This window comes from Varroa destructor, unplaced genomic scaffold (genome assembly GCF_002443255.2).
Source record: "Varroa destructor unplaced genomic scaffold, Vdes_3.0 BEIS01000006.1, whole genome shotgun sequence".
In the NCBI taxonomy this organism is placed as follows: domain Eukaryota; kingdom Metazoa; phylum Arthropoda; class Arachnida; order Mesostigmata; family Varroidae; genus Varroa; species Varroa destructor.
In genome coordinates, this window is record NW_019211459.1 from 23,073,687 (window position 1) to 23,088,495 (window position 14,809).

General features: G+C 41.4%; 1 protein-coding gene across 1 annotated transcript; it reads right to left on the bottom strand.

Annotated features, from left to right (window-relative positions):
- Positions 1 to 11,962: 11,962 nt before the first annotated feature.
- Positions 11,963 to 13,775, bottom strand: LOC111252655 (uncharacterized). Its single transcript, XM_086993476.1, has 3 exons — positions 13,668 to 13,775; positions 13,367 to 13,461; positions 11,963 to 13,235 (listed from the first exon to the last, which is right to left on the bottom strand). The coding sequence occupies exons 1-3, from the start codon at positions 13,749 to 13,751 to the stop codon at positions 13,058 to 13,060; spliced, it is 357 nt and encodes a 118-aa protein (XP_086849602.1). The 5' UTR covers positions 13,752 to 13,775; the 3' UTR covers positions 11,963 to 13,057.
- Positions 13,776 to 14,809: the final 1,034 nt, after the last annotated feature.

A 14,809-nucleotide genomic window follows, 5' to 3' on the forward strand; every position in this document is an offset into this window, starting at 1 on the left:
AAAATGAACTTTCCAATATTTCCGTGCTGTCGATTGTACCGAATGGATGAGTGGTGAGCCTTGCGAGGTCTTTCTCTTTTTCCCTCCTCTGCCTTTTGACTTTTCTTTGATCGGAAACCCCGGAAACCCCTGGGCGTGCGATGCAGTATGCGCCTTTCTGTCTGCAGGTTCGTCCGTCTGTCATTGGTCGGTTGGTCCGACCACGAAATTTCTCCATCCTGCCCTTCTTCGTCGACACTTCGCGCATTCGATTCGATGTGATCGGTCGCGCCTCCGCCGAAATATGTAGCCCCACATCAAGACTGTCTCAGTTTGCCTAAGCTACAATACTTCTAAACGACATCTATTCACCAGCGATTGTCGCCTAGGAGTCAGAGGTTAGACAGGCAGACAGAGAGCCCGTTCGCACGGCCGCAATTCAGCCTTTCTCCAAGCTGAGCTAGCTCTATCCGTTCCTCGCCCACGCCTGTCACCTCCAACAATCCCTCTTGCGACTCACCATTCCTTTCATCCGAGACGAAGTGATGGTGGCGCACCGGCAGCACCGTCGACGGTGGTTGCCGCTACAGTGTCTTGCTAGCGCACCTTCATTCTAACACCGCCAATCTCATCCCCCTAGGCCCCAAGCTGCCTTGGCTTCGAAGCGTTCTGCATGCCCTTTTCCTATTCTGCTAGATGCGTTGGGATTGTCGTTCGAAGTCCGTCTCTTACAGGCTCCAACTAACTCCTCGCGCAGTCTTTTCGCCGCTCAGCCAGGAAGCGCTTGCCTGGCTGTAGCTGCCTCAATCCAGCTACGCTGGTAGGATGCGACATTCCCATATTTGCTGGGTTTTGTGCAAGATGACTTACTATACACGTATCGCTGTGTTGACTTTTGACGTTTTGAGCAGAAAGAAAAAAAAAAAGATGAAAAAGGAAGAACGAAGAGCCGCAAGATGGCGTTTACCGTACGACTTAAGATTCAACGCTTTAGCGAAACGAAGGCAAAAAAAGAAAATCTGCACCACAAGGATCAGAAAGCAATCCAAAGCTACAAAAGTAAGTTATTTACGTTTTTATTGAGAATGAAAAAAATGATATATTTAAAAATTCCTACTTTAGCAGAGTCTATGGGACCATAAAAAAAAGCAATTTTTTAGACAAATTCGTAATTTTTTAAAACCATAATTCGATTCGATTAAAATCATGTTAGATTTCTTCCATACCGAGTTTGGCGATCACAATATGTCATTACCTATTTGATTTCCACATAAATAAAATGCATTTCATAGACTACACGCTGCATCCGAGAGGCCTTCGATGTAACAGAGAAGTGAGGTGCAATTCTCGCGATTTACTCACGAGCAAATCGAGGTACTTCGAAATGTATGGGCCAACGAATCACGCATAACAACACTGGAATTTGATTATCTTGCGATGCAGTTATGCAAGTCGTTCGGCGACGACTCTGCCAGGATCCGAAGAAACACACAAGGCAGAAGGCGAAAATCTGTTCTATCATTTTAGCATTGTCTAGCTATGGCGTAACGAAGACTTTGCCTTGCCGCATTCGTGAAGCTGGGGCAAAGCTATCGGAAGTCGGCAATCGACCGACAGGAACAACGGAAGCGTGACTTCAAGCATTACTTCGTTTCAACTTCGTTAAGTGAGCGCTTTAACATAACGACGAAATCAGACTAACTGAAAAGGAACGGGGTCCTGGGTTGGGAACACCACAATAAAGAGTCATATCGTATTCGTTGTCTTGATTCTTATCAAACGAGGGAAGGAAACAGAAAGAGAGTAAAAGCATGTGTCGGACATGCCAAGAGTAGATTTTACCGGTCTGCATAGAAGCCTCCTGGGGCTTCAACTTCCTTCAATCATCCGGGTCACTCACTCAGCTGTATCGTCAGTTGCCTGGGTTAACCTTCAACGGCGCGCGGGTTAAGCCCGTCGACGCTACGCTATCGCTGCATACGCACTGTTTTTCTCCGACATCACTACGTGCGCTACTGTTACCATATACTAGAGTGCGGGTACTCCTACGGACGGGACAGTACGTTGCGTGCTGCTCTCGCGACGCTCCGTTCCTAACAGCATGCGGGAATAGTGAATGCAAAACACGCACATTGTACGGGTGAAGCAGGGGAAGGGGTTCAAGAACGCCGTGGCTTTCTGTTGCAGCACTGAGAGGTAGTGGAAGCAACGGCGTGGTAGAATGGGTCTGTGGAAAGAGCGGCAAAGACTCGCGCCGGCGCGTTCATTGCAAAAAGACGACGCGTCTTTGCGAAGTGAAGTCGCCAAAACGCCGCAGCGGCTACCGGTGCGGCAACCGAAACGACGCAGTCGCCCAGTCGACGGGAGAATCACGGGAAGAGAAAGCACCCTAACCCTCACCGGCAGTGCAATAGAAAGGCCACGCGCGGTTCGTCGCAGACTAAAACTTCCTGAAATTCATCACAAATGCAAGTAGCGACGAGCAAGCAGGCACATGAAGCGCTGTAGCTCGCACGAGTCAGCTTGCATGACCCGCAGAGTATTCACTATTCGACATTTTGGAAGAAGAGCGTTGTCATTGAAATTGGTAACGGAGGAAGGCATCTTTAGGCGGATAAACCGTCGACACGGTTTGTGAGAATCGGCGATGGACGACTCGAAGGGGGAGTAGGTGTAGCAAGGGAAGCAAGCTTCAGGTGCACTCATCCGAACAAATTACAGCAATAGAAAAGATTACAGGAGCCGCATCAGCATATAGCAAAGGATTCGTTCTGTCCACCGGCTTGTAGTTTCTTGGCTCGACTCGATCATTCGTGGAAAGCGAACGAGGCGGGTCGAGGTTTAACACAGGATTCGATTATTTAGACAAATCTTAAGCCATCACAGAAATTCTCGTCGCACATCGCCAATTATTGCAAAAGGACAGTCTTCAATCAAAAGGTGGTTCGAAAGGTTCAGGTAGGCACATTCTTAAATTTCGTTGTTTCACGAACGGTGTCTACAAACATTCTACACCTGGAGGTGGTAAAGCACTTCTAGGTAAGGTTTGATCGAGATAAATATTATCTTTTGCCGAAATACGATAGTATTATACGAATGATTTGGACGGGTAACCGTTGATCGTGTTCGTCCAGATTTTGGCAACTCGTCAGGACTTCTAACATACATATTAATACGAATGTCCAGAGTGATTCGCCAAGGTCTTTCGATGACAGATCGTTCACTGATTTATACGCCCTAATTCTCGTTCTAGTATTTAGCAAATGCGTATGTAGATATTAAAATTTATTTTAAGACAGAAAAAATTGAGCTAAGGATCGACTCAAGCGATAAACTTTGGTAGAAATAGCGAGTCGACGGTTCGCTCCCTTTCAAATCCTAAATCATTTTTCCAAGCGGGATTGCGCTCAGCAGGTTATTATATATATATACATAATTATCTATATATGTACTTACAAAAGTTACGCAACTAAAGAATTATGGCAGTGATTACCAATTTCTTTTAGTATTCGATATGTTGCTTGCTTTAGGAACATAACGCATATTTAAACTGTGCACAAGTTCATCAGTAAAAGCCTCAGTACTTCAACTAATTTTTATCAGAATTTTAAGGTGATAAAGCAGATGAATTGAATTTCTACACAAGATGCTCGTTTATTCTCCCAACGCATAGAAACTTCTTCACTATCCAAGATGATATTGACCTGCGGGCGATAGACACTTATGGAACATGGGAATGTAAAAACAAAAAGTTGAAAAAAGAGAACAAAGTCAACCAGTTCGTAGAACTTGATCTTACGTAATGTTTACAGCAAAACGGTTGCTGCATAAATCAGCAACTAAGCTTTCAGAGATTTCAATACAACTTCACTTCAGTGAAATATTTAATCCAGAAAAATCCATTATTACAAATGTCTGATCTTTATAACAAACCTTGTTGATTAACAATGCAAACCCCCAGCCTACCTAGCACGGATACGTAGGCTGTGTTCATCTTAATATGTGGGAGATAATGATCTACATATTGAAACGTCCTAGGCCTTGCTAGCTCGACATCATATTCTCCAATATCCAAAAAGAGGTTTTGACAGTGCCAGAAATTATGGGCCTTGGCTATTTTTATACCATGTTGATAAGTTGATAAGTTTCGTTGGGCTAGTTGTGATTTCAGACTAATGGCCAGCAATGCCGACAACAAGAACTTCGCAAGTTTTCGCACCCTTGACCATCGAAGTTAAAGGTCCCGTGGGAAACAAATCAGGCCACTTTACAGTCCGTCACCCGCAAATCCCACGGGGAGCATTATCATGACCAAGCGACTACTTTGAATTAATTCGGCAAGTGCTAAAATATATACGCAACTTGCTTACATGGTTAAGTTGCTTAAAATATAATGTGCTTTATTGAAGAAAAAATAAAAATTTTATTTTTTTTCTCGGATTGAGCGTCTCAGACCTCTAAAGTTCAGTATGAGTTTTGAAATAGCTTCTATTCAGCAGTAGGTTTCATCGATGGAATGAATGAATCTGAAACTGCGATGAGCGCTTCTCAAAAGGCCCCTAAATGGAGCGATGCGATTGGTTCACCAGGGAGGAGGGCCCAGCCAATGGGAGCAGCGCAAAGGTTGAAGGTGGGCCGCCAGGTCGAAAATACGTTGCAAGGTAGAGGCCCTTATGATGGGGCCCTAGTAAGAAAAAGCCATGAAGGGCCCGTTAGCCAGGGGGCGCTACCGGTATAGGTTACAGATTATAAATGAATATAGTGTAGATAATTAAGAAAAAAATTAGGCTTCGCGTCGTCTTTTGATGCGTTCGTTTAAAAAAAATGCTTGCGAGGTTGTCAGCATTTATACGGGTGATAACGGAGGCATTATTAATATATCCACTCGTAGGTATGAAATATTTAATTATGTCTGGAATACAGCTGATGTTTAAAGATATGATTTGCTTCAAAAATAATTAAGTGTCTGTAGGCGTCGTCAACGCTGTTTTCTGAACGATTTATCGTGGAATACTACCTTAACATGTACTCCGTTTGCCATTAACTTATAATTTACGTACGACCCAGTAGCTTGTGGTAAGTTACGCGCCGACGGCCTCTTAGTTGCAAAACAACATTTCAGGTGATTTCAAACATTGTTCATTGGATTGAATGGCTTCGCCGTAAATGGACAACGCGGACCGCATAAGCGTATCACCCGTTTATAGAATAGATACGCAATGACTCGTACTATTGAATATATCCAGATACACTTGTCAAGATTGTGAGCTCCTACATATAAAATTCGCTTCTAATACCTGAATATTTCGTTGGCAAATCGTTACAAGTTCTAGCTGCTTAGATGACAGCGAAAGTGCTGCTTGATTAAGTGGCAGTATTATTAAATGATGCACGTAATAAGTACGGTACATAGCTTGCACGTCCTATCAAAAGCCTGCCAGGCTGCTGTGGTAAGTGATTACGCAGCTGTCCTCAACGAAAAATTGACAATCATCGAGTGAGGGTAACAGCCGCCATGCTTATACCCGGTAGCTTGGCAGATGTAAAGGTAGAATAGGTTCATTATGGGTTCGTTGATTGCGCAATTTGTATTAGCAGTCTTCTATGGGCCCTTGTTATCACTAGGATTAACGTTGTGCGACCTTTACTTGTAACAGAGGCTGACCCTTTGTAGGCCGATAGAGCCTTGTATTTCAGACAATTAGTCACTGCGCGCCACTTAAGCAAATTCGTTTAGGCCTTCGATCTGAACTATAAGCATATAGCTCAACGAATTTGTGTCGGAGTTGGGAAATATATCTAAGGATGGATGCTCTTTCGCCATTCATTCATGTTGTACGTACCATCCCTTAGACTTAGCTAATTGGGTGCGAGGTCAAAGGTCAAGTGGGACAAAAACAACCATTGGCCAACGTTTAGACCTATAGGTCATACTATTGCGCATGGATTTTCGTTGACTAATATCTTTGATAATTCTAAAAGTTACAATTATATACAAAACATCGGCTTACACAGTTGATAAAGCTAAGCCGCCCACTCTAGATTCTTTTAAAAAGAATATTTGAAGACTATACATAAAAAGAAGGTTTTTATGGCAAAATGCTTTTTTGGTTAAAACGTAAGGTACAGGTTTGCCTGGATTGGGGGCTTAACGGCGATAAAAGACGAACAAACCCTGTCATCGAACACACAAAATACCGGTGAACATAGGCCCGTACGAGTTAAAAAGTCCCGTATTTGTCTCTTCACGTATTTATCGTTTTACTGCCTAAACCACACAGTATACTAAAGATGTTCGTAGAACTACGATCCAGCCCTATACTACGTAAATAGTCAGCGGGTAGAGCGGATAGTAATCCATCTAAGGCCATAGTCAACCTTATACACGGATTGCTTCAAGCCCAGATGTGTTGTACTATCAAATACAGAGATTAGACATTAAATGAGGTTCCTAGGTATCAATTGAAGTAAGCAGCGTGTCCGTTTGCAACACAAATACTTTCACTGAGTCGTGACATCTACTGTAAGATATACCTAAACCCAAATAGCACTATTCAGCTCATCACGCAGGCATAAACGCCTGCCTAGGTACTGTAGGATAATACGAAAAAAGTAATTATAATACGCTTAAAAACGATAATGATTCACTTGCTAATCTACAACTTAGACAACTCACTTATGCCTTCAGGCGTATGCCCTATGCGAAACCAATCATTTCAGATAATAAGTACAATGAAGTTATTGAAGGCCGTCAGATAACAAACGGTTTTCTGTGAAATATGATTAAGTGACCAAACAGGATTAACCAGTTGATTAATATACATGCGGTCTTTAAAATAATATCAACTAAAGAAAAAGGTGGTTGTACAATAAAGACGCGCTTCCCTTGAAGATATCCAAAAGGTTCTTCTTTCGCATTTAAGCTACTCCTGAATGCCCAAGAAAGTATTTCATGAAGAATGAGGTTTATTGCCTTGAAAATGTGTTAACCTTAAGGCTTTAACCTTTAATGAGTTTAGCTCAGTATTTTAATAGCAGGCTGCCGAATAGTTTGGGCGTTGTCGAACTCCGTGACGTACGATTCGCCGTCTTTACAATGACGAAAAAAAAACTACGATATTGACCGAATTTGGAAATAGTAGATTTCGCCAAGCGGGTCATCTACTTAACAGCATTCATCGTCCTGTTATCAAAAATGTCAAATCGGGTTTATGTCGATGTATCTCGTCGTTATTCAAACCACAATGTTTTAGCTTTTCATTTGTATTCGTAACGAAAAATGGAGAGTTGTATTGGCGCCTGCTTATGGAGACTCCAGTCTCTATGGTGTTGTCGTGCCAATGGTAGGCAAAGTCAGAAGCATAGGGGGCAAAGCTTCTACGGAGTGGCTCAAGTGTGCTGATTTCACTGTGCTATCTGTCGCCCCTCCGCAGTATCGCGTCGATAAAATCGCTGTCGCCCTTTTCTACCCCCCTTGTTTGAGTGTCGTCGTTAACGGTAGCCTTTCAACTGCTCCATAGGGACTCACTTACATGGAATGACTCGGTGACTACAAGCAGTGGACTAACACACTGAAGATAAGCTGCGTATGAGAGAAGCGCCCTACTTGCGAATGGAGAAGTGTCTATAGGGCGCGCTTGTAGTATGTCTGTATTAGCACGACTACAACGGACATGATCGTGTTGCACGCGACGGTTAGCTTTGGGTTGTTTCAAAATCTGCCTCGACGCGATCTCGGGAGTGGGGGCGGAGAGTTGTGTTGTATCGCTTTAATGACAGAGTGTAAGAATTATTATGGAATATTTATAATTTTAGAAAGTTTTCATCGAAGGACTTTTGAATCACTTTTATTAACACCTCATTAATCTAGAGGCAAAACAATATCGGTATATTTACTCGCACTTACCAAATATACTAGAGATCGAATCTGAGCATAAATTAGCTCTCAGGTAATATAACTTTCAATGGCTGGATGATAGCTTTTCATCGTGGTCGTGCTTCCGAAAAGCCTTGGACCCTTATCGTGGCGGGAAGCGCACGGCTTCGGATTGAAAAGTCCAGATTCGAGCTCCAGATAGATTTTATAATTTCCTTCTGATCGTATGTACTCTCAATATCATTTAGCCGCGCAGTTGAATTTGACAGACATGACTACCATTACAGTCCTAACCTTATATTATATACATACATTTTTTACAGGCTCTCTCGTTCCTTGAGTAAGAGCTTCAGCGGAAGTCAGAGCTTCAGGGGGGAAAATATAGCCTTTAAGCAAAAAATCAGCCACGACAAACTCGCACTTATAATTTGGAATTACTTCTGTTGACTGGATCGCGTTTCTACCGAGAGAGTGCATCTGTAAATGTTGGCATTTCCACGGCCCAAAAATCGGACTTTTCAACATAAAGTTCGCGCTCATTAACAAGTTCAAGTTCAGTAATCATTTTTAAACGACCAACTTCTCATAATAGATACTTCTAAATATCAATTCTACACGTCGTACGCTGATAATGATTTGAAGCAATGATTGACGGAGACAAAAGCAGAAGTCAACTCGAAAAATAGGCAGACGAAATTTCTTTTTGAAATTAATGAGGAAAATGTAACATGGCCAGACATTAGGACGTTTAAAAGGTGTGATACTATTAAAAACCATGCGTGTGATACATTAAAGGTAAGCCGCCGTGCCACAAAAGGTATTGTCGACTGAATATTTACCGGCGGTCACAATTGCTAGCCGTTAAAAAAAAAGTCAAGAAAGTGAATTAATCAATATGTTTAGCGATTTAAGATGTACTGATTTTTATAATAATATATAGTTGGTAGTAGTTGAGATCACAAAAATATGGGCCTAATGCCTATAGATTTATCGTCTTAATTTTCGAAATTGTCCATGGCGCCAAATATTCTATGTGTGTAGTGAGTATAGAATGAGTAAAAATAATTTGCATTGTATTTTTTCTCTGTATTGTTTATTATCAAATATTATGCAAACAAAAATATTTCTTTCATGTGAGGAAGTTTATATATATTTTATAGATGAATGCATAAGAACGCCTATTCTTACCTAAAAGAGTTACTTTACGGACCTTAGTGGAAGTAAAATATGAATGACGAAGTAAGGTTTCAAAGCCGGTTCCTTAAACTATTGTTTTGAAAGGGCTTGCTTTGTAGACTGACTATATTGGCGCCTGCGTTTATGAGCCCTTTCTTCTGCATAGCGCCTTGAAAAAATCATGCAAACAACACGTTCCCCGACTGTTGCATGCAGGCGTACACTGCCGATCCATCATCCATATTCAAATATTGGCGCTATAACCAAGTCGCAAATGCAGTTGATAGCGCGTTTATCAAAAAACGGTACATAAAGTGCTGTTTCAGTACGGACTTGAGTCGGATGGTTGAGGTCGTCAACCTTTTTAGCAGAGGAAGTTGTTCAAAGGTCCAATGGTCGTACACTGCACAGCACGGTGCACGTCCACGACCTTCTTGAGCACAGGTTCTAAGCAGAAATTACCGGATCTGCACCTAGATACTCGAAGAAGATTCACACGGATGAAGTTATTAGTGCAACAGCTGAAGACATATTCAAGAATGACATTCCTTCGTTTCTCATCTGATGTAACAGTTGAGCCCGTCAGTAAGGGTTATCGTTTCCGAAACTGGATAAGTTTTACTTGGAAGACCCTCTAACCTTTAATAGTACATTCGAATACTGAAGTTATCAAAGAAGAAGTTTGATAAACGCACAATTTCCCACGAGTCAACCATGACACGATGGGCATTCAGGCGATCTAACGCCGCTAGGTTTTTCCCTATAAAAACTTGTACATATACATATATATGCTTCTGAAGATTAAGAAACTAAGTGAGCATATTCGTTGTGGAATGTTGACAGTTACGCCCTATTTGTGTAGAATTTGCATTCGGAAAGATCGCAATTGGTCGACTTTGTTTTTTGAGACATAACGACAAGCATCGTCCTTTATGATATGATTGTCATATTTTACAGATTCGACAAAGAGCCGTTATCTGTCATAGTTAGAAATTGATAAACCCGGAATGGATGCCACTTCATTATACATCGAGTCACACTGCCTTCGTCGTGGGCTTCGGCTTAGTTGCTGTGTCCTGTTCTAAGTTAGTCAGCTTGAGTAAGTGCGAAGTTGACGAAAGATTATTATTAGAATCGATGCTGACGTTAGATTCGTTAACGATTTTTCATTTTCCATTTAATTGACCTTATTTTTTTTTCATTGTTACTTGTGCTGCTGTATTGTTAAAGGAAGACCGCCCATGTTTTCTTGTATGCGTTCCCATCGGAAACAATGCTACGCGACACTACCCGGACGTAAAACATCTACTTAGGTACACATGGTCACAAACATTTTGTTCCCATGGCTTTTCGCATGTACTACGCACACGTGGCGATAAAAAAAAATAATTTTATCTTCTTTTTCTTAAACAATAAGGACCACGATTATTCAGTCTTCGTGATCAACGCGACTGACCATTGAAACGTTTCGTATTCTAGACATACACACGGTTTCATTTCCTCATTGTCTGCATATTACCTCGTCTGTTCACCTCCCGAAGGCCAGTTTTGGAAGCAAAGACATTGCTAAAGGTATAGATGCGAGCCATTTCGAAAGATTTTACCACAGTAGGAAGTTGTACTGAAAGTGTGCGCAAAGACAGGAGGCAAGACCTTCTGCGGCACATGGGACTTTTGCGCGAAAAACGAAGCACCAAAGAAGCGGTGGGGCGAAGCGAAGATACGGAGAAGGGGTGGGTGGTTGAAAATACCTTGTACTTCATCCGTCCGCAAGTGAAGTGGGCATTATGTGGCAGCGCGCTTCTAGGGCAGCGGCTGCAGAGGGTGCATGGTCTGTCCCGTTTATATGGAAATACGCAACGCCTGCCTACCACCGTGATACCACTTTGAGTCGTGCCATTCACATACTGTAGAGCACACACTTCCTCCGCTGTTACGAGGCGCAGCACGAACTGCTGCCACTTCAAGTCACTTGCTTGTTCGTCTCTCAACCTGCGCGGAAACTCCGCAGAGGGGGTATAGAAGAGAGTCCGCAAAGAAAGAAACAGATGAGGCTAAGGTGCTTCTTTCCACTCAATGCTGTCCTGGCTGCATTTGCCGGCCCACCTGGACTGCCACCGGCATAGGACAGTTCTAACAGCAGTCGTCTCCTGATTGACAAACGGGTCCTGGTCTTGCACGCCAGACGGAAACACGTGTAGCAAGCGAATGGATTTAGCTGGGATGTGTTAGTCAAAGTAGATTCTTTGCAGAGATATCAACAAAGACCGAACTCGAATAGAAACCGCAGACATAGAACTATCGGAGAAAGAAGTCGGTGAATGTAGGGCATCGCGACATGAAGGTGCGACTGAAGAGGTTCGTTATTCAGCGAGTCAACAAATTACAGCAGATACTTGAACAGAAAAGGTACAGAAAAATTGTTGGACAGGCAGAATCTTGATCTAGATCTCGCAGACGAATATTAATCGGTACATGGACAATTTTTATATTCTTTCCAAATAAAAATCGACTTGTGCCAATTTGTGCCTGTTCATTTTTTTATGGTTTCTAACAAACTGCTTTTTAAGCTCTCGTAATGTCAGAATAAAAGGATACTTTTATTGAAAAAGTATGGACCGAGAAACCTGACGTGTTCTCTATTGTCGAGCTACGAATGCCATGAAATATTTCCAAATCGTACTAACATGGGTCTTCAGTTCGCGTAGATTTTTACTTTTTTAAATTCAATAGTACTGATTAGTATAAGAAAAGATTACTGACTTCTAACTGAAATCATAACGAAAATTAATACGTTATTTTATGACAGCCTAAAGTTAAGTGTGCTTAGGCATCTAGATACCAATTTTTTAAAAAAAATATCAGACTTTCTTAACCTATCCAAAAGCGATCAGCGTTTATTATTCGTCAAAGGCGGATGTACTAAACATTTTGAATTATGAATAGGACGAAACACGGCTACATAAAAGCAAGCAGATTTTCTTCAAAATTACTCAGAAGTATATACGGTACATAAGAAATCTTCACTCAGGGGTACACGTCAGGGTACATAGAAATAGATTACTCACGTGCAGCGTCGACTGAACTCACGGCCCCACGAAAATAAACATATTAAGGTATCAATAGTATTCAGATCATGAAGTATGAGATGCATTCTGTGATCAAACGCTCGACGCGTTCAGATCAGGCGTTCTATGTTGATCAGCAGGTAAAATTTAGGGTAAAACGAAGGACATTATATGAGTTTGAGATTCGCTTAAAGAGTTCTTCCAATAAGATCACTAGTGTTTTAAAAATACTCCAGCTTTGTTTTCGCGTCTACTATCGTAGGGTTTCCAGTTCCCTAACTGCATATTACACCTGATGCTTGAGGGTTTCGAAAAGCATTCACTCATACAAAACAACATGTCATGGAAAAGTACTTTTGTTGTAAAGCTATTATTCTTAGTTTAATGGTAAGATGCGCTATTAGTGCCACCGTGTATTTTTTCCGAACCACAGTAACAGCACAGGGCGATCGAGGTTTTTCCGGAACATCGTATTTTATGTTCACAATTGAATGTCTGCCATGAAGAGTCAGATCAAGACTCTTAAATGCTTCTATTAATTACCGAGGAATACCAGTCAGCCTAGCGGGCTTTTTAACAAGAGGGAAACAAAAACTAATTACTAAACCGAAGGGCAATATAATACCTTGAGGCCAGCGTAGTAAGCGCAGTTTATAAAAGTTAAGAGAATTTTACAGGTTTTCTATTGCAGCCTGCTTTCAATGTGTGTTCTAGCTCCAAAAAACCTTTGCCGTTCGGGCGCAATGCGGGAAACACTTGCGTGTCACAACTTGAAGTGAGTTCCAACCTATGTCCGTTGGATGGCGCCACCAGCGCCGATCGCTAACAGCTGTGTCGCAACCGAAGGATTCCGTTCTAAGCTGCTACGACGAAGACTCGTGAAGAAGTGACCGTTTGTCCTGGTTAGAGTGGGGTTGATTATTGTCATTTACCGTTGGCGTCCGTAGTTAAGACAGGGTTAAATGTTGATAGCAGAGATACAGTTCTTAGGTTCTTTAGGTCGAGGTCTTGGCTGAAGACATAACGTGTCCAAGATTAACGTGTCAATGCCGTGACGGGTGATCGTACAGTAGAGTTCAGAAAGTTTGTAATGTTGAAGATGACCAAGTGACATTGTGCCGGGATTCGTTCCAAGCCTATTTAGCATGCGTATGGTAAAGCAAAGCGCAAAATGTTATTGGAATAGGGTGAACGAAACGTCAAGCAAAATAAGCATGTGTATTGCTTGCAGCAGAATGTCCGATTCTGGTTTCAAATCAGTTCTTACCAACAGGTTGGGTTTATCCATGACACTGAGGCTGAAAATGTACGAGTTTTTTGAGGCGAGGTGGTGTGTAAAAACAGCTTCAATGTGAGGTTCACCTGTGGAAAAAACCGTTGAGATGCGTTGTTACGTGGCAATGTTTATAGAAAAATGTACAGTTTAGTTAATGAAGCAAATAAATGTAATAGAGAAACGATTGTGCAATACTTGATTTAGAAGTTAAATAGTAAAATAATAGCTGCTATGCTAATAGGATAAAACAATAGATTTTTTAGCATAATCTATAGCTCTTCTTCGAAGATACCGAGGTTTGAGTATAGCACTGCTCTGTACACTTGGGTAATATGCTATGCTTTTGTTCTTCGTTGAAGAAGAACGTAGCCATCATTCATAACACGATTTCTGATGTCACCGGTGCGTTTACTAGTCGCGGTTTTGGTCTGTACCGCAAAATTTTAAATCAGATCATATGTACGTATACATGGCGTGTCGCAACAGCATCAAATGGTATGCAGTATTGATCATATTGTATTCTGGGCCTTCGAGGCCTGTGATTCGTAAAAAATTCTATTGAAACTAATTTACATTTTGACTCTGTATATCCAAATCACTGCTTATGTCATAAACACGGGTATGCTGTAAGAACAGTAATGCATATATATTGAGAAATGACTTGGTGGACGACAGGAGACCCCGTGTAAGAACAAACAGTTCGCGAACAAACAATTGTCACACTGTGGACAAAGAGATATTCTATTAGGTTAGGAAAAGTATTCCGCGTTTACTCTAAACGCAGTTAAAAGTTAACTGAAAGTAAATTATTACACAGAAAACTTTGGTTGATAGATCAAATGTTCATTAAGCACTTAATAGAAGAAATATAAAAGATCAAGAAATAATCTGGCCGTTTAATGTACTGTAGTAGTTCTTGTGGACATTGAAATGGTGCAGTGATATACGTCGGTGTGCTTAACTTAATTGTTTTCCTCATCAGCTCTTTTATTGCGATTTCTTTATCTTATACACATACAGGAGTAGAGCCCCCGAGTAGGAAAAAAAAACGAAAATCTGCGATTATCACAAGCTGGCCTATTGAGCCTGTGAAGGAAGCGCAAACGTAAATGCATCCCGGGATTAGGTATTATGATAGTAAAAAGCCACTAAAATTATAAGACAAGTACGATAAATTAAGTTAAATTAACGATAAGAAGTTAAGACGAAGCAAAGAGTGCCTAGAAGAAATGTAATAACTGACAGAGTCACTCTAACTAAAAGACAACTCTCGAGCAGAGAATGCCCCGTGATTAGTTAGAGAAGCAGCAAAAATAATTAAGTTATCGATAAAGAATATTAAACAAAAATGAAAAAATGTGTAACAGCTCTTCCCAAGTTGACCAGCATGGGAAGACAACTAGAGCTCTAGTATACAAAAAGGCGAAAGGTTAC

What these genes read in the sequence shown, in the direction of transcription:
- LOC111252655 (XM_086993476.1), bottom strand. Translation starts at nt 13,751, where the DNA reads ATGATGGCTACGTTCTTCTTCAACGAAGAACAAAAGCATAGCATATTA. An exon ending in AGTGCTATACTCAAACCTCG is followed by an intron (nt 13,462 to 13,667) that starts GTATCTTCGAAG and finishes TTTTTTCCACAG; the next exon opens with GTGAACCTCACATTGAAGCT. An exon ending in TGGATAAACCCAACCTGTTG is followed by an intron (nt 13,236 to 13,366) that starts GTAAGAACTGAT and finishes CATGCTAAATAG; the next exon opens with GCTTGGAACGAATCCCGGCA.